Source organism: Pseudoliparis swirei, chromosome 5 (genome assembly GCF_029220125.1).
Source record: "Pseudoliparis swirei isolate HS2019 ecotype Mariana Trench chromosome 5, NWPU_hadal_v1, whole genome shotgun sequence".
In the NCBI taxonomy this organism is placed as follows: Eukaryota; Metazoa; Chordata; class Actinopteri; order Perciformes; family Liparidae; genus Pseudoliparis; species Pseudoliparis swirei.
In genome coordinates, this window is record NC_079392.1 from 21,300,471 (window position 1) to 21,320,679 (window position 20,209).

General features: G+C 42.6%; 1 protein-coding gene across 2 annotated transcripts in view; it reads left to right on the forward strand.

Moving 5' to 3' along the window:
• agbl4 (AGBL carboxypeptidase 4) overlaps positions 1-20,209 on the forward strand; it is a 267,416-nt gene that overhangs the window by 30,435 nt on the left and 216,772 nt on the right. For both annotated transcript variants that reach the window (XM_056414156.1, XM_056414157.1), the window contains one exon: positions 201-325. In XM_056414156.1, the coding sequence (XP_056270131.1) occupies positions 201-325 (125 nt within the window). The remainder of the gene's footprint in view (positions 1-200; positions 326-20,209) is intronic.

The window sequence follows — 20,209 nt, forward strand, 5'->3', positions numbered from 1 at the left end:
ACACGTCTTTGAAAGCCCATCCTTAATTTGAAATGAGGCTGTGCTTATGACATAATTTTCTCTTGCAATTGCCCGTTTGTGTGTTTGTAATGTTTTGAGTGCTCTGATTGTGAACTTTAAGGAACGCAGAGCAAATAGTGCTCTGTGGTTCTGCTGAGCTCCGTCAGAAGCTAATGTAAGCTGTTTCACTGCCTCTGCAGGGAACCTCGGCCGGGTCGACTACATCAGTGAGTTTGAGTTTGACCTCTTCATCCGCCCCGACACCTGCAACCCCCGCTTCAGAGTCTGGTTCAACTTCACAGTGGAGAACGTCCGCGAGACTCAGGTCAGGATGCTGCGGACTGGTTTAATGCTACCATTCATCATAAAGCGGGATTTCTTTCCCAATTCCATTTGATCTCTCATTACACACACACACACACACACAGACACGTCTATTCTAAGGTTACTAAATTGGCTCAATCATACAATGTCTACCAACTGTGACACCGATGTCCTGGAATGTGCCAGGACTCTCGGACCCTTTACTTCTGCACTGTGTCCTTACTGATGAAGGCGTGTTATGAGTACAACTGGTGTTATATGCACGTTTGACATCTGCATTAATGGCTGCTTCAAACTAATTTCAACCGATAAACACATCTTTTCCACTTCACCTCTTTACGATAAAAACCAAGCAGTCTTCATGCGAACGGTAATCCTTTGTGCATCGGTCATTTCTTCCACTTCGATTATAGTCCAACTTGTGGACTCGAGAATGGAGTTGACCCGATATCTGCGTTCGTATGTGAATATTTGTTTATAGAGATGAGTAAATATCCAAGTGGCCGTCAGACGACAGCCAACGGGTTCCTCTTTTCCTCTCAACATGGACTGTTTACCTGCATTCAACCAAAGCCCACTCGAACCTTATAGGTCAATGCTACTAGGACTACAAACGGAAACCAGAACTTCTCATATATTAAAGTCTTGTCCTGTTGCTCACAGATTCTGCATTAATTTGCATGAGAAGTGTTTACAGAGAGAAACTGTCGCCTCCTAGAATGTCCTCTAACACACAGCAACGTGTGATCACAACACCACCAATGATGTTTCCCCTCAGAATTGAGCCAGTCATCTATTTCCTCCACTTCTTGTCACTGCAGTGGAGCTTGATTCTGCCACTGGTGAGCTCCGAGCTTCGTGATTGGCTGACAGACGGTCACATGCCACAGAGATATGTGGGTTCAGTGGGTGTGGCTTTAGCGAGAGGGAGGCTTGCTATTTGAATTTAACGTTGCGTGATAAAACGAAGGTGAACCTGAGAATATTGGCATCCACTGAAGGTTTTCTGCTGCAATGTAACTTCTGCGCATACAATCTCAGTGTTAGATATGAAGCCAACAAAAAAAAAATGAGCGATGCAGTTTAGAGTGAGTGAGAAGACAGCAAAACATAAGGACGGAGGGAGTAGGATAGAAAGGGGGAGGGGGTAAGAGGTTTACAAAGTTGAGAGGGAGAAAAAAGCAAACAGAGGAAAAAAAAGATAAGGATGAATCCACTGCATGCTGTAGCTGCTGTCTTCCTGTAGAGTGTCCAGCCCAGCCTATCTGAGGCTATCAGGCCTATCGGCCCATCTCCCTGCAGTGCTGAAGTCAGCACTAATCACATTTTATGGCTCTGAGATGAATGGGAGGCCTCGGCTTGGAGCCGGATCGATCCCAGGGCCAGATAGACCAGCACCAGCAGTCTGCAGCCTGGGCCAACAGGATATTTGCTCTTGTGGCAAAATGACAGAGAAAATGTGAGAGAGAGACAGCAAGCGAGGAGGCAAACACACAACAGGAAAGGACGAAAGAGTGATAACTGTCATGTATATGACCACGCTATGTACTGTGGCACATGCACGAGTAAGCTTACAGGTGAGAAAACATTTTATTTGACACTGCCCCGCCCTCTCTCTATAGGCACCCTCGCAAGTTTCTTTCATTGAAATCTTCTTTCTTATCTGTCCAATTTCCTTCTTCAAAGAGGTCTGAATTTAATCTACTCCCGTAGAAGGTGTTGTGGTTAAGTGCTGCCTTCGCAGTTTTCCAAGGTGTGTGTGTTTGTGTATACAGGCTCTGTAATCAGATTGGGTCTGTATGCCTACATTCATCAGCCGTCACATAGATCTTTCATTTACATCCTCATGGTCGTAACACCCTTTTGATTTTAAAACAAAAACTCGACGTACAAATTAAACAGACATGGAATAATAGTAAATGAACCAACTATGTGGAGCTATGTGGGGAGAGGCTGTGCTATAGAGATATCAGTGGGTTCCAGGGGAGAACTGGGCTGTTGGAGTGTTTCATCCAGCTAAGCCTTGCTAACTCTCAGCCTGAGCCAGGGGAATGGGGAACAGTAAAAGCCTGTGATATTGGAAGTGAGATGGCCATTTTGAAGGAATGTAAGCTGGTGAAACAGATTTGGTCTGCCTCAATCAGCTTAGCAGCTTTGTGGAAATTGGCTTCACCGTTGCACCGGTTATGATGGATGGATGGATGGATGAATGTCTCTTTTTTGTATGTTCTTTCTTTTTTGTGTTTTTCAAACCACTCACTTACCCCAAAAAGCCCAATTGTGGTAACGTTTGGTTGCAATGACCGGGACACTATTTGAGGTTTTGCTTGGTTTGGCGTATTTTCTCTGGGAGAAGCGAAAAGATACTTCTGCAGAGTATTTGGTTCGAGTCTCTATGGGCCACGAGGAGACACACTTTGGAGTCCGCTTTTGACTCTTATCTTTCTGATGATACTTTAACTTAATTAAATGAGTTTCTTTGTTATGCTCCTTAAAAATGAAGAACAAAAGGCTCCACAATTTCAAAAATTCACAAAGAAAACATTTCTGGATGATGACTTTTAAGTTCCAGCTATAGGAAGGATTGTCCTGAGAATTTGAAGGGACATTCATGTTCCCCTCTGGAAGAATTGTAATAATTTGGATGATCCTCAAGCACCAACCTCTTCATTTTGTAATTTATGACAAACACATGCAAAACTAAACACAGCCTCAGCTAAGTTTTGTGTTTACTGCCAATTAGCAGATGTTAGCATGCTAACATGCTAAACTGAAACTGTGCCCATGATATCCATGTTAGCGTGCTGACATCAGCACTTATGTAAAAAGTACAGCCTCAAAAAGCAGCTCGACAAACGATTCGTCCTCACAACTGTCATTGACTATTTCATTCATTGAAAATCAGTTTAGCACGACCTAACAACTGCTGCTTTTAGTATTTTCTTTTGTGTTGCCCAGTTTGATGCTGGTAAGATTTGAGTCTTGAGCTTTGGCAAACATGTTTCGATTAAATGTATTCAGGTGTATATCGGAATACTTAAAAGATACCAGAGATTGGCCTTGTTGACTTGGTCATTCATCATTTTTACTTTATCCAACAGCAAAGAATGCACGTTAAGACGTTAAGGTGAAACAGTTGGAGAGAAGTGATAATACGGTGACGGTACATATTTCTTCTCCCGGTCTTGGTCATCCGACAAAGATGGGGTTGCTGTCAACAGACATGAATTCTCCAAGCATTTTGAAATGTAGCCATTGTTGTAGCCATTCATGACTAACTCACACCTGTGTGCTACACAGTGTATTTAGGTGGAGAGAACCAGGGCATCTAATTTACTTTAAAATAATCAAACTCATTAATAGGGCCTTTAAAAACATATTGCCCAATGTCAGGGCCCCGTGGCCTTAACTTACAAAGTGTCACTTAACCCTTGTGTTGCCTTAGGGTCATTTTGACCCGAATCAATATTACACCCTCCCCCCCCCCCCCCATTAATTTGACCCCATTCAATGTTTAATGTCGGTGTTCTTTCGGTAGTCAACAAACAAACATAAAGTGCCTCACACTTAAACTTGGAAAACAATATTAATTCTAATAATTTTCTGGAGGTTTTAATTGCTGGCGTCAAATTGAACCCAAAGGGTAAAATATGTTAGTAAATATAAAGGTAACAGGAGGGTGAAACATTGAATCGGGTCAAAATGACCCATAGGCGGGAGGGGGTATAATATTGATTTCAAAATGACCTAAAAGACCAAAGGGTTAAAGAGACTTGTACCAACCAGTACTCGAAATAACAAAGAATCATTAATTACGACAATGAAACCAAAACAACGACTAAAAGATGCAAAATAGGTGCAGATGGACACACAGATACTCACAACGGCGATGAAAACAGGCTGAACGACCTCAGAGAAACACAATGACTCCATATGAACACAAAGCAACTACAAAGAGACTCAAAATCACCCCAAAGAGACACAAACCAACTACATAAAGACCAACCAGCTACAAAATGACGAAAGCAATCACAAAGTGCCACAAAACCAAAAGGCTTAAAACTACAAAGAGACCCAGAATGAACACAAAGAGCGACAAAACAACAACAACAAAAAACAACAAAAATGAAGGCGGTGTCTTGATGGGGTGGTATGGCCACTAGTACTATTTCATTTCAACTTCTACCTATGTTATGACCAGAAACCCGTGGATGAGTTGATATGACACCCCATTGGGTAAGTTGATATGCCGTTCCATTCTGCTGTAGGGGTGTGCTTGATGTCAGCCTCCGTGAAGGGCACGGCTGTGAGCTATTCTCATAGGAGCCTTCAGGGAGCCATTCACAGAAGACGGGCAGTAAAACCTTGAGCCGAGTGCCTTCAACTCCTCCAGCTCTTCCAACTGCTGCAGGGGTGATTTGTAAGCCTCACTTGTCCAGGGAAACGCACAGAGCAGGACGGTTACTCTCCATAATCAGGAAAGAGGACGACCTGAAGCAGAATAGGCCATGTTACCCAGAATCCCCAAAGAGCCGTCACCACTTTGCTGTTGCGGACATTGCTCACCTCTTTAAATTCATCATCAGAGATGTTACACAATTTGTCAAGGGGAAAAAGTTGGATGGCACATAAAGTTAAACACAAAATAGGGGGTTCAAACTATCACAGAGTCAATATTGATCATGTCTTGCTGAAGCTTATCAACCTTTCTTACTTTTATGCAGCTTCTGTTTGAAACTGCATGTGATTGGGCTCGAAACAATACTCTAAATGGTTTCAATATTCTATGTGATGTCACATGTCATGATGCCTAATTTGGTTTAAAAGGCCTTCAAACATCCTCTACAATGTGTCATTTTGTGAATGTGCAATTTACTCATCAGTTTGAAAGATACACCATTAATATGCTGACGTCTTTGTGCTAAAAGCAGAGACAAAAACAAATAGAGTGAAGGAGAGTGAGGGAGAGAAAGACAGAGAGATGGGGAGAGAGCCGGGTAATGGATGTGAAGCACATTGATTTTTTTCTTTTCTCCTTCCATCCAGAAGAGACAGAAGCAGGAAGAGAGGGCATAGGAGGAGGAAGAGGAGTGGTGTATTTACAAGAAATGACTTGTTCGTGTAAGCAATACATCTCTAAATAGAGCACGTTGGCGGCACTTCTGGGAAGTCAGCCGCTGGTTGTGGGCAACATCAATGCCAGCCTGCATAACAGAGGCTCTTATCTGAGCACTGCTCCGTCGGCTCTGGCCAATGTTTTGGCGTGGATGGCCTCTCTCGGCCACTTCTCTGTGGATCAATGCATTGAACCTCAACCCCGCACCTCCCGGCCTTCTCAGGTTGACTGAAGTGTGGAGGGACACTGCACTCCCCCGTGTCCATCCCACCTCCGTCTCGTCCCGCCTTTCTTCCGTTCTCCTTGCATCTCTCCACCGCCGTGTCTGTGTTGTGATGTCCTTCAGCAGTGACAGAGGGAGAAGAGGACAGGCGGGTCTCTAGCGAACGCTGTTGGATGAATGTGGGCTAATCATTGCTGGCGTGGCGTGAGCGTGCACCGCCGACAGCTGGTTGGTGGCAGTTTTTTTCGTGGCGGGACAACATTGGGTGGATATATAGCTCCGGTATTGGACTCCTGCACTTCTATCAGGTCTACCCATACGGCAACATACACAAGGAGAGGGCTCCTGCGTACTGACAAAGAGCCACAAACCCACTTCCATGCTTGTCAACATGTCTACTTGTCTCATTGTTTGTCTAAAAGACTCCGGCTGGCCATGCCATGTTTAGCCTTTTCTTCCCCTCCTGCCTTCAGCACATGGCACACGGTAGATAGGCATGTACGGTGTGGTCTTCTTCTCCTCTGGAAGTTCATTTTTTAAGCTTCCCCTCTCTGCAGTCTCCAAAGGAGAGGCATTGGCTTCTGTGTGACTCTGCCAAAGGGATTATTTGACTTCAAAAACACAACCAAAAGGCTCGAAAGTTTAGGATACTAGTTTCAAACCCTGGAAGGAAGTTGTGGAACGACTTGTTTGGTTTTGAAAGACAGACAAGACATCAGACAGTGGTGTCAGGGAGCGTTAGGGTATCTTAAGTGACCTTGTTCTGTTAAGACGAATTAAGGCATCCTTCCTCATTATCAAGGCTGATGCTCCCCAGATCACTTCATAATGACATGGACAAAAGGATATGACAATAGCACCGAATGAATTTTCAAATCGTCTTCCTGATAGCAAAATTAGTTTCCTGAGGGTTATCGCTGCTGACGCAAGGTTCCTTATCAAAATTCATTGCTTTATTTTTAGCTTGATTCACTTTAAAAAGGAGGCACAGAGCTTCAGGGCATGTTTGAAAATTAACCAGACACACTTTTTATTTCGCAGAGAGTCATGCAGAACTCTGAGCTCACAGTTTCCTGAGACTTGTAGGGTTAAGAATACAATATGCATGCCTAATAATACAGTTTCCCTAATGAGCTGTAACAATTGTCTCGCAGTACTCTTTTGATGAAATACAAAAGTGCAAGCATCTAGAGTCGAGTCAGCCTTATGGAAGTTTGGGACTTGTGTTTTTGTTTATGTGCGAAATGTCATGAAACAGCTTGGAGTTGGGAGATGTTTGGCTGGCATGGGAACATCTGCAGAGGGTTTGGTGTGTGCGCCCATCAGTCGGCCATCCATTCGGAGCCCGGCAGTATGGCGGAGTGAGATGCTGCCAAAGTGGACTCTCGCCGCTAATTTCGCGAATCAAGGCACAGAGTGCAAAGAGCAGTCAAGTGCGCGCGAGAGTGTTGGCAAACTTTTTCTGTTTTCGTGGCTGCGGGGCAGGATTTGACTAGTGCCGAATAATTCATACATGCTCAAATAAAGGCACCAGAATGCTTTGCAGTTTTTTTTCCTTTTGACATTTTTTTTCTTGCAGGTGGCAAAGTGCCAGCAGGCCTTTGCAGTCCTTGAAAATAGAGAGCAGGGTTGTAAGCCACAGCATGGGATAAAAAGAAAGGTGGCGAGGCAATGAATACAGACAGAAAAGAAAGAGGGAAGAGAGATATATGTGAGTAAACTGTTCTTTTCAGATGGCTTTGGTTCTTTAGAAGCAGGGTGTCGTTCGCGTAGGAACAAAATATATATTTTCTTTTACCTGTAATACCACGACAGTTAAATGGAATATTCAAAGAAAAGAATAATTCTAAATGTTTTAAGCATTTATCAACACAATAGTACAGATTATTGGCAATACCTCTTCAGTTTTACCTAAAATATTGAAAACGTTTTTTTGTCAATATCTAACCCGCCAACCAGTTGTACATTTAGCACAGCTTTACTCATTTAAAGCCAGAATGTCATCAGAGAAACCAAGATATGATGCTAGCGTTGGGGAAAGGGGAAAGGAAACAAGGAAAGAGGGATAAGGTGGTGAGCAGGGGAAAGGGAGATGAGGATAGCAGAGGTTTGGTATGGTGGCTTGGTAAGGACCTTGTGGAGCTGCTGTGCATCTGCATGAAATGATGAGCCTGGTGTCAGGACATGGATCATCCTTTTACACCGAGTAATGAATACAGATTGCACACCGGATAGAGAGGCTCTGCAATCTGCTGCACCACAAATGAAACAACTGGCGTTCTAATCAAATAGTCTTTTCATGCCAGCTCAGCCCTCAACTTGGGCTAAATTCAATTCCAGATTCACAGATTTGTGTGTTGGGGGTTGGAGCGACGCAGGAGGCAAGGGGGAGTTCTAAATGTTGTAATTAGAGTATTGTTTAATGTGTATGTGTGGAGACACGTGTGATGTGTGTGTGTGTGTACGATGACGTTGGTGTGTGTGTGTGTGTGTGGGGGGGCTCCCTGACATCATGTTGTCGTTAACCACTTGGTTATTTTAGATAGCAGTTGGAGGAATGGGTACACAAACACACCCTCATGCACAAAGTGCACAAATGCACACGTTTAGCTAATTATGCCAACTGGTGGCTTGGGAGAACGCGTTCTCTGTATTCTGTATTTAGGGAACAGCGAGGAGCTTTGAAGAAGAACCGCAGTGCCTGTTTGATGCTGCTTTTGTTTTTTGTTTGTGTGGTTTAATAATTTAATCAAGCCAAACGTCCTCCTTCTCTCTGTAACTGTCTGTTGGTGGAGGCTAATTACTCTGCAGATTGTTCTCCTGGTGCTGGAGATGAGAGTTTAGATCCAGAGGGGGGGAGGGGGTGCTGATGGCTGTAATTTAACAGTGTGCTGATGGGCTAAGTTGTCTGACGACTGCTGTTTTATTGTTTTGGGAGGCTGCTGACGAGCTACTATTCTAATATGCTCCATCTGATGAGAATGCCTGCAACGTTGGAGTGCATTGTGTCTGTCGGTCGGTCAGTCGTATTTTTTCAAAGTTATACATTTGAGTATCGTACCTTGACAACACTTACTGATACTGTATGTTCATAAATAAAGGAGTAATGATAATGCAGCTACTGCTTTTAATTCCTTAGATGTATCTATGCAGTGCTTTTAGAACGCTCTCTGCAACCACAGGAGAATTGAGACTTGACTTGGACTTATGACCAAAGACTTGAGACTTGACTTGGACTTATGACCAAAGACTTGAGACTTGACTTGGACTTCTGACCAAAGACTTGAGACTTGACTTGGACTTCTGACCGAAGAATTGAGACTTGACTTGGACTTATGACCAAAGAATTGAGACTTGACTTGGACTTATGACCAAAGAATTGAGACTTGACTTGAACTTATGACCAAAGAATTGAGACTTGACTTGGACTTATGACCAAAGAATTGATACTTGACTTGGACTTGTGAGCATCTCTCTCAATGAGTACTTCTTGAGAACCCTGCAAGCAGTGGGCCCGCTCTGACCGGGCACTGCACTAGTTCTACAAAGACAGCATGGCAAAGAGAAAGCCTTTATAGTGAATCTTTGATTTATTGCAAATGATAAATAGCTAACTTTTAAATCTTTACAGAAGGTTTTATGAGCTGTCTTTGCCTCAGCCTGTGATTGATATAGTTCTTTAATACATAGATAATACAATCTACCTTTCCCCTTTGCTGGCAGGCTGGCATTCTCTGCCTGAATCACAGACCATTTAGGCCCGAGTCTTAAAAAGCCATTCCAACGTACTGTACAGGGACTGTGACATCACATCGATGAAAAGATCAGAGCTCCAGCTTTCATTTTGAGTTCAAGGTGCACAGCTCTGAGATTCTTTCATGTTGCTCGTACAATTTTAATAAGACGTAATATACTCTTGGGATTGTAGTTAATGTTTTAACTTTGTCTTTGATCTTTGTCTGATTGCAGGCCAATCCTCTATCTGAGCTTCTTTCTATATGTCAAAAATGTTACGTACAAAACACGACTCATTTAAATTTCCTGTTGCTGTCTTTAGTCAGCAATAACAACAACTGACCTTTCTGCCAACATCTTGAACATTTCATCCCCCATCCAGAGCTAAGCCAAACCGTGTAACTGATTTGATTTCAATGCTGCTGGCTCTAATTAGTGTTCATGGAATAAAATCAACAGACTGAATAGTTTAGTATGTATACTGCATTATGGTACACGCACTACAGAGGAGAAATACATCCGTGTGTGAAATAAATTGTGCATAGTTTGAAAGTCAGAATGGAGAGGTACAGTATGAGCTGGGACTAAGCACATACAATATTGGGGATGTATTGCTATGTATGCATACAGTAGATGCATTGTAACCATAGTTACATGAGCACAGGGTCCAACAGCTCTGCAGGCTTCCCCAACCTGCAGAGCAGCACACAGAAATGTGCATACATATTGGCAGAGCTAGTCAGATGGGCCTGTACCATCTTACACCGAGGGGTCCCGTCCCACCTCTAGGTTGATTTGATCGGATTAGAGCCGGGGAGCAGGATTGGTGGACCCAAAGCAGAAGCAAATCGTTCGGCGGCAATGTCTGGTACTGAAAAAGAGGCCAATACGTCCTGTAAGATTAACAGTCAAATAAGGCTCCTTCGACTCGTAGCACAGTTGACTTTTCTGGGTCTCCCTCAGTGTTTGGTTGGACTTGGCACAACCCTCTTGGGACACTTTTAGTTGCAAAGAACCAAGATGGCCACCGGCAAAATGTAGTGTTGCAAAAAGATATATGCTGCAAATAAATGATAAATGTTTTTTTTACAGATGATGTAAAACTGTTACGGCGTGCTAACTTACGGAAGCCAAGTATTGATCTTTTATTATATATACTATTATTATTGCAAATACAAATTGAACCCTTTTGGTCGCAATTGCTATGTCAGTCCACTAGATCGTGCTGAGTGGTCTGTCTGCTTGACTGACAAACCTATTTCAAATGATTGATTTAAATCAACCAAACAAACACTTTCTTATCTTATTGGATACAATACATGTTGACAAACCAAACAAACCGCAATAAGATTGTATAATATTGTATCCTGGGCCTCTCGGGATCTCTAGCAACTTAATGCTTAATGCTAGTGTGCTAATTCTATCATATTCTAATAATACAAACTGTGTGCTGGCGACCAACAGACGTGTAGCCGTGTCGTCATCATGTCAACTAACAGCAAATGCCATTTTCTTTTGTTCTCTACACACGACTACAGAAAGCAGTTCAGTATCCATTCTTCTCCATTTCTATTTCTACTGGTGAAGTGCTGGCTGCTGACGGTTGTTTCGGTGTTGATTTGATGTGGCGTTTTTTTTGTTGGAGGGACACACTTTCAGACTGTGCTCACACCCCATGTGGTGAGGTCAAGCCAGTCGGGTTAATTTACTCTGTGCGCTGCCAATGACGCTGGGCGGGAGGGGGGGGGCGAGCTGCTGGTGGCATGCCGGTCCAGAGAGCATGCTGTGAAGTGAACCATTTATAGCTACTCTAGTGGCAAGTGCGTACATGCTCTGTCACTAATACACTCAAATAGTATGATATGTGTTGGCCTTGGGCAGTACAGTGTGTGTGTGTGTGTGTGTGTGTGTGTGTGCGCGGGTTGCAGCTCACGCAGAGCTCTATCTCCTGGCAGCACCTGGGGTAGGTGGTGTCAGCACTATGCTCTACCATAAATCAAGACTGTGGTCACAAAAGTGTGTGTGTGTGTGTGTGTGTGTGTGTCTTCTGCCCATTTTTGGTGCCTGCAGGTATATATTCAGAAGCTGAATGTCAATAAAACAAAACAGCGATTATTTAGGCTGGTTGGCCCAAGCGTGTGTGTGTGTGTGTTAGTGTGTGTGTTAGTGTGCGTGTATGTGTATCAGAGCCTCTGGGGGATCCAGCCTCCCACTCTGCGATGCCTTTGGCCACATCTGCTATGAATGTTTCATGTCACAATGGTGGTAACCTGCTATGGGTGGGCACGCCAGAGCACACACACGATAGCAAAGTGACAGATTTCCAACATTAGAGATGACTTTTGAATTCCATCTATTTCCATTTGGAATTATAATTTTTGTCAGGACAAATGCATTTTACTCAGTGCCATTAGCCAGCACCGTTTCTTTGAAAATGCAATATGCAGCAGCTTCTGCATTTAAACGACTGCACTAACATGATGAACCAAAGTCTTATTACGGTCAACCAGATTTAAGAGTTTTTCTAATACCAATTGCGTGAGTATTGCATGTAAAATATGTTGCATTGTATATATCAATGTCAACCTCTCTGTTGGTAAAAACCATTCAGAAGGCAGGCATACACCAGGTGTAGGAAGTCTGTGTGATGGGCGGGTTGTTGCTTTATGTGGGTAACGCCCCGGCCACCAGACGACAACAAAAGGAATACCCGATGCAGTTCTAAAAGCTGGTCAGAGTAGGCTGGGGATCACTTAATTCTGACACTAAAACTGCACCGCCACACCTGATTTGTATTGAAACTCCTCTGTGTAGCTCTCCTTGCACTTTGTGGGAACAGTAATTTCATGGCAAGCCAAAATATGACCAAAGAGACGCACAGGTGGGACAAAGTGGTTGGTATGAAACGGGGTATGAGAACATTGTTTTGAAAACAGGGCCTTATTTGTTAACTGCTCCGCCTGCCTCCACTCTTACAGAAGAATACCCTTGTCAAAGATGCCCGGACAAGTTAAGCAAAGGAAACTTCATAGGGATTCTCTCTGCAACGTGATTCGGATTGGGGATCACAATGTGATGGAGACACCTTGCTGCTGTGTTCAGTGTGAGATCTCCACCATGGCAGAAAGTCTGCTCGAGTTTTTTTAGTTTTTTTTTACAGAAACAGATGTTGTTTTTCTTTGCGATGTTGAGATTTAGCATCTCAAGGGAGGCAGCGGACCTGTACCCAAAGGAATCAGAGATGGAAATAGCTCAAACGGATGCAAAATAACTAAAGTGATCCACGGTTTTCTTTGAGTATATATATTTTTTTCCATGGCAGTGCTCGTGGACGATATGGTCTTGCGATTGTGATCTGTTATTTTTAATTAAATACTTATGGCTCAAAGAATGGTCTCTTCGCGATGTCGACATCATTTTCACACAGTTTATGCTCTGTTTACAGACTATTTCAGATTTATTTTCTTCAAATTGACGCTTTTATGCTTTTCTTTCACTTACTGGCATATTGTGTAATTCATTAAATTACACTTAATTTTCATATATCGATTCAACATTAAATTGCACCAGTTACTTCAAAGGCCCGATATTAAAGCAGTAAACGCATAATACCTATGAAAAGATAATACCTGAGCAGAGAATAGAGTCGCTCTCCCGCTGTATGTTTTGGCTTAAGCATACGCTTTTCGTGCAAGTCGCTGCTCCCTATCTTGTATAAAGCTCCTTAAATAGAAGACAAACGCATAATGTATTTCACCCTATCATGTCAGCCTCTATACTGTGATGGTTCAACTGGTTCAGGTACTGATGCACAACATTAAATATCAATATATCGTTTGATGGTTAACTCACCAATAGTACCAAAGCTCAATGTGAATATCGTTCTATGTGATGAATTTGATTATTCTTTCTGATGGAACGGGGACGCCTGTATAGATGATAGCAAGCAGGACGTACATAAATAGCAAGACACGGTGTGTTTCCCTCCACTTTAGTCCTATCATCGCGAACCAACACAGAACAATGGCCGAATATGTGTGCTGTCAAACCCTGAAACCACAAGGAATATCTTGCCTCCGTGGCTCCTGGATCTGGCAAGCATGCATCAGTACACTCGAATGAAAAGCCTGAAATGTCAAGGACCAAAGGAACGAGGGAATGAAATGAATTGGGGAAAGAGAAAAAGACGAGAGGAGTGGAAGTTTTGTGTATAATGAGCAGTTTGAGTGTGTGGATGGCTGAATTAATCAGGCTGCTTGAGCTCATACAAAGTAAGCAGACGGCTTTTCATGTGACAAATGTGTTATTAAGAATGATTTTATAACCCCCCTTCACATGCACACACCCCTTGATGGACTCGAGGTGGGTGGGAGGAACAAAGCATTTTTTCCGTGTTTCCCTACATGTGTGTGTGTGTGTGTATGTATTTTAAGAGCGTGTGCAAGTATGAGAGGGAGATTAGATTGAGGCTTTAATTACAGCCCTATTAGAATAGCACCGGCCCCCATCGCTCACTGATACTGAGTGATAGGAGGGGTTGGTTTCATTTTGGCGTCTTAGCCTTTTTTTGTTTTGTTGTTGTTGTCTTTTAGATTTTTCAGCCAAAACATGTGGATTTCAGAGATTGTTTTTCTCAGCCCACACGCATGACACATTTAGTTTATCAGCAACAGCAGAGTTGGTCGATAACTCGCTTTGGAAAGCCTTCCCTTCAAATTTAGTTTTACTCATTGTGGTCTGGTTGACATTTGTTTGGATTTCAAGAATTGTGAAGGTGTGTGGGCCAAAATAACTTAACAGGCAGCAGGATCCCCCTTAAGGCTAACTTTGTTGTTACATTTTCACCGAAAAATGCAGAAACCAAATATATTAGTTAAAAGTGATTCACAATACATCAAATCTGTTTAGTGCTCCAAAAGACACAGATCATGTTAAGTCTCCAAGTAAAATAATATTAAATGGTTCAACAGTGTCAAAATAAAAACGCAGTTTCACAGTTATTTTTAACATTTATACAATATGAGCTATAATCACCCTTTAGCTAGAGCTGCACATAGAATATGGTTCTCAATTGTTTTAAATAACTCTCTTACTGGTCTAGCTTAAGGTTACCTCTCCCCGCAAAATAATTAAATTGTGTGTTTAGCCACTGGTATGCGTAATAACAATAGTTATGTGGTGTTATAACACAGTTGTGTTGTGTTGTGTGCGTATTGCAGCATTTCTGTATTGACTTGTAATTTCAGTGTGTTGGGGCTCTTTGGCCACAATCTGAAAGGATCCTGTAAAGAACATTTAAAATTGAACCTTCCAGAAATGTAATTAATTCAGCACTTCCAAGTTATATTTCCTCATCTTTTCTTTCAATCTTTTGATATTTGCCTCAAACAATGCACATTTAAATTCTTGAGAAACGGCCGTTCTCTGTAAACGCAGGAAGGTCATTGTGAGAATTCCAGTCAGTTTAAAACGTTCCTATCAGGAGAAAAATGTTCGTCCATGTCGATGTGTCCATGGGCAAGACACTTAACCCCGAGTGACCTCCAAGTAGCGGTGCCTACGCTGTGTGAATGTTGAATGTATGGTTAGTTTGAGTCCTGATGAGCCGGTGGCACCTTGCTCGGTAGCCCCTGCCATCAGGGTGTGAATGATGACATGTGGTGTGAAAGCACTCTGAGCGGTCGGAAGACTAGAAAAGTGCTATTCAAGCACAGTCCATTTACCATGTGTGGGAGTATGCCCAGCTTTATGTGGTGTAAACTGGCAAGCTGAGCTGCATCGCTTTTTCACTTTTAAAATGACTTCAACAATTCATTAAGGTCCAAAGACTTAGGGCGAAATCTGATGTCACAAAGGACAATCTACATTGTCAAGTGGACAGCAAAAGTAATGAAAAATAAGCACGCACAATGATCACCGTAATCCACCATTGAGCAAGACAACATCTGTTGTTTCCTCCGGGACAGAGGAGCAGCATCTTCACCGGCATTTGAGCCCAAACTGTAGAAACCTGTTGGGTTACATTTTTTTAATTCCAGACTATTTGCAGTGTGAAACACTGGTTTGCCCTCTCCTGTTTTGGCTACATGTGTTTCATGATCATGTTTAGTGATTGACTCTTAATACTCCGTACATTCAGTTTACGATTAAAGGCATCAATCACTGACAGTAGCGTCTAACCCCTGTCCCCACAAACTACTTCCGTACCAATATTTATAGATATAAAAATGTATGCATTCAAATTATTGTCTGCAAGTCTTATTTTCAATATCTGTTGTTGACTTATAGTGTGCATGTGTGTGTGAGTGTGTGTGAGTGTGAGTGAGTAACTGGCTCAGTAGATCCCCGGCTGTCCATCATCAACCCGACTGCATTAACCTCGGCCCCGGTGCCTGCAGGGCCCACCACTTCCATTTCTGTGCAACAAATACAGGTCCTGGCCCCGAGCACCCTGGCAGCCAGCATAGTTAATGACTTATTTACTGTTTAATGGCTGTATACCACAGCACAACAACAATTAATGAGAAAAAGCCACATTCACCAGCAGTGGGGTAGCCAGGTGGTGGAGGTTATTTTCTCCTTGTAACTTTATCTGAGCTCTGCCTTCTGCTCGACGCTGATAAACGCCTGCACAGCGTACCTGGAGACAGACAGGCTGACAGCTGCAAGGACAGCTATCCTTTAACAGACTCTGGGAGAAGAAAAAAGAAGACGAAAATACATAGCTTGTATTGACCTTATTTTCAACAAAATTGCTCTCCTCCATTCTTCTCTGTTGTATCCTGGTTTGAAATAAACCGCTCAGTCACTGTGTGTCCTTGTTCTCATAAAGTTATTGATCTGTTTGTTCTCCTCCTGTTGCTTTTTTAAACCAGGCCAGTGAAAAACGTCACACACGACCAACAAGGCATTGTTTTTTTAATCTTCCCATCGTCATGTGTCTCACCTTTCTTTGTCTTCTTCTTTTTTTCTGATCACATTCCCTTCTTTCCCACCATCCCCTGCCTCTCTTGTTGTCCTCTGTTGTTTAGCCTTGTGGATACCATCGCTCATGCAGTGAGCTGTTGCAGGCACTTTGTTGCTGACCACGGTGCTGAAAGCCTCCTGCTTTCCAATTGCCAGAGTGTTCATTTCATGGTTCATATACTCTGTTCTCCATTTGTCAGAGTGCCGTTAGCCCCAACGCTTATTTCTTTAACCCCTTCCATTACAAATAATAACAAATCAAATGCACATTTATTTCAGCTCGCAGTCACAGCTCTCCAGCTACTGTGAGGCTTTACCTACGGGCAGGGGTGGGGGTGGGGGGGCTGGCTGTGTTACGTGTTGGTTGAGATGGGTGCAAAACATTTTGTGTGGACTTTTCAGATTGTGTCATTTTGTGCTGCTGTTTGGTTTTTCTGAAGCCGTATTATGTTGCACTGTAACTGTTGAGCCTTATTGTTTGTGGTGTGTGTGTGTGTGTGTGTGTGTGAGACAGTGTGCTACAAGACAAAGTGCCGTATTCCAGCCCCCCTACTTGTGAACATGCTTGTTAAGTCATTTCCAAAGCTAAATCACCAGGTCACTTTAACATATGTGAGCTTGTGTGTTGCCGCCATCTGGCCAAATCTGGTTTCCAACTTTCCTGAGAGCCCCCTCCACATATATGGCTGTTTTGTATGAAAACTAAATCTATTAATAAGAAGTTTTGACTATGTGCCATTCCGCACATGATGTTTCTTAAAGCTACAGTTGGTAACTTTGAAAATAAAACCCTTTTTTTCCATATTGGCTCAACTTCCTCCTGACAGCAGTATGTGAGACGGGTTCCTCTGCCTCCTTTTAGTGCTCCTGATAGCATTTACAAGACTTCACAACGTCCTTAGAAGAACAACCAATGAGAGCCGAGAAACCTCTCATGCAGCTGTCGAGCAGCTTTTGAATTGCTAGATAGCGCTGATCAAATGTGATTGAATAATCTGGTACTGCATTGCTTATATCTTTGCCTCAATTTTTGGAGTTAAGTGTATTGTTTAGCTATAAAATGAGAATGTTTGTGACCCTGCCGCCATGTTGAAAACAGTCACGTCAAAACCAATTAGCGCCCGCCAGCCAAAGGAAACGTTGACATTTTACACTAAAACATGTTTCTGGAAATATTTGAGGCAAGGAAAAGGCAATGCAGTTGCAGAATCTTCATTCATATTAGATAAGCGCAGACGAGTTCTACAATTTCATCGGATTTCACGAGCTCCGGGAGGTGATTGACAGCCGTGTTGCTCACTCCTCTCTCTGATTGGTGGTTTTTTCCTCGGGCACTGTGGATTCCTGCAAATGGCATTAGAAACACTAAAAGGAGGCAGAAGAAATAGATTTTTATCACAGATTATCTTTCTCATCTACTTTTTTTTATAGGATGTAGTGACAGTGTGAGGAAATATTACAAACATGGAGTTGTTTATACACACATACACAAAGGTTGTTTTCACTGTAAACCTCGCTGTTCATATCGTATATTATATTATAGAAATATTATGTATGTATTCTGTGTTCTTTTCATTTGTAATATTATAGGAAACCTACTTCAGAGGCCATATGAATTCTGTACTGGACAGTAAGCACTTTGCCGGTGTAGTTTCTTACCAAAAAATGGATTATAGTGCGTTAATATCTGCGTTAAGTAACTTTAGAGCTGCTGTTCAAATGTCAGCTAAACAACTCAGGATTCTTGAATGATTTCTGACTGGTCACATAATGTATAATTTATTTTGTCGCACGGCAGTGAGAATTAAGTGTCCACCATTTTTAAATGTTGAAGGGCAGAGTATTAAATCTTAACATAATTAAAACATATATTTTTTCAGACCTCAAAGTCGGGAGGCCACCGAAGCAGGGTGTTGCATCCATGATAAACGTAAAATAAGAAATGTCAATATTCTATTGGCTAAACTTTAGTTACATCTCCACAGCTAGTTACACCCTTTCATTCTCTTTTTCATTCCATTCGATGTCCTTCATTAAGAGGGCCGCCTGCTTTGGTTCCAAATTGTCCTTCACGCCAGGCTGGATTTGTGAGCGGTGCTATGCCAGACGCTAAGTAAATGTGTTTTTCAATCTATCTGCTCCCCAACCATCCCACTCTCTTCCTTCTCCGTCTGCCTCTGGACTCCCTCCAGTCCCTTGTGTTTGCAGGACAATCTCTGCGCCTCTCATCTCTGGCCTGCCTCCGTATACCCGGCTTCCCATTGCCCCTGCCGTCATTCCCCCCGGGTCTCGATAAATAACCTTGCACCTCTCTGGCCCTCGGCTCTACTGGCGGTTGCAGGAGCACATTTGTTAAACTATCACCTGCTGTAGAGCGGAAATTGATACTGCTACAATGTGCTCTGGGCAATAGAGTTTTTCTGTCGAGTTAAAATGCCACAACACGGACAGTTGTTGGAAAGTTCAGATAAGAAAGAAAAAAAAGAGGAAATGAAAAACACCTCAGTTGTTCTTTCGATCAACATTCTTTTGTAAAAAATCCAGCTAAAACAACATTTTGGGGTCAGACAGTTAATTACACAGCAGACACAAAAACAGCCAACATAATATTTGATTAAATTCCTTTATATACAGTACACACACCGGTCCCTCCAACAGGAGTTGTTTTTGTAAAGGAATATATATAAAATGGTGCTTTATGTAAATACACACACACACACACACAAAAAGAGTCTCACATCACTGTTGCAAGCTTTGAAAAAAGTAACTTCATTAAAGTATGAAAACTGATTTAGTCTCTTTGGTTCCCCTCCATTGCTCCAAAACCAGGCCAATGATCAGATGAGACATCCCCAGATGACCAGGTAAGAGGAAGAAGCAAAAGTTCCTCTGAAATCTGCCATGATCCAGATGGCACCATTAGCGTTTAAGCCAGAACATTTCTCCCCTCTTATAATTGACTCCATAGGCTATTAGGCAGGTTGGCACTAGGCTAGGTCCACTGGTGCACACTCCAGATGTTCTCTTTGTGTGTGTGTGTGCAGTGAGGAAGAGAGAGAGAGAGAGAGTCTGTTGTTGTGGGTACTTGTGGTGGGTGTCCAGGGCTGCCTACAGATGGACATGAGGCTGGGTGGGTGCTGAGAATAAGTCACATGCAATTATATCAACGTCTCTATCAGTCTGTCTGTTCTCCGTCTCTCTCTCTTCATTCTCCGTCTCTCTATCTCCCGGTCTGCCTCTCTTTCTCTCTAGCCTTGGGGAAGGAAAGATTAAAGTGTTCTGTTTTCTGTGCAAGATCATTGTCTCTGCTTTTTGGGTTTGTCTGAAGATCAGATTATCTCTCATCCGTTGTCTGTTTGAGTGTGTGTAAGCAAAGTGATGTCTGGCAAACATTATTAAGTGCAGTTGCTTTTATTACCCTTTAAATACTGCGAAGAAAGTTACCACCAATTCTGATGGTTTGAAAACCGCCGACTTTCTGCTCAGCTAACATACCATACAGCCTTGGGGTTGTTTTCAAATACAATACTTCAAAGTTTCTTTCACTATTTATGAGTTACTTTTCGAAATATGTATTGGTCACTTTTGTAAGTATTTATTCGTCACTTTGTGAAACCCAGCGTACAGCAACTTTTTTTCAAAATAAAATAAAAGGTTACCTTTTAAAGCTGGTTTGACTGTTCCCCCTGGTGTTCTTCCAAAAACAACGGTGAAGAACTCCAGGAGCAAATTGTGACTGACGTGTCAACTGCATGCCAAAGAAATCAGAGCAGGCCAAGTCCGCTCCTACGCTACCACATGAAAGGTTGCTGACAAGCTACAATGTAGCCTTTAAAAGGCAATTA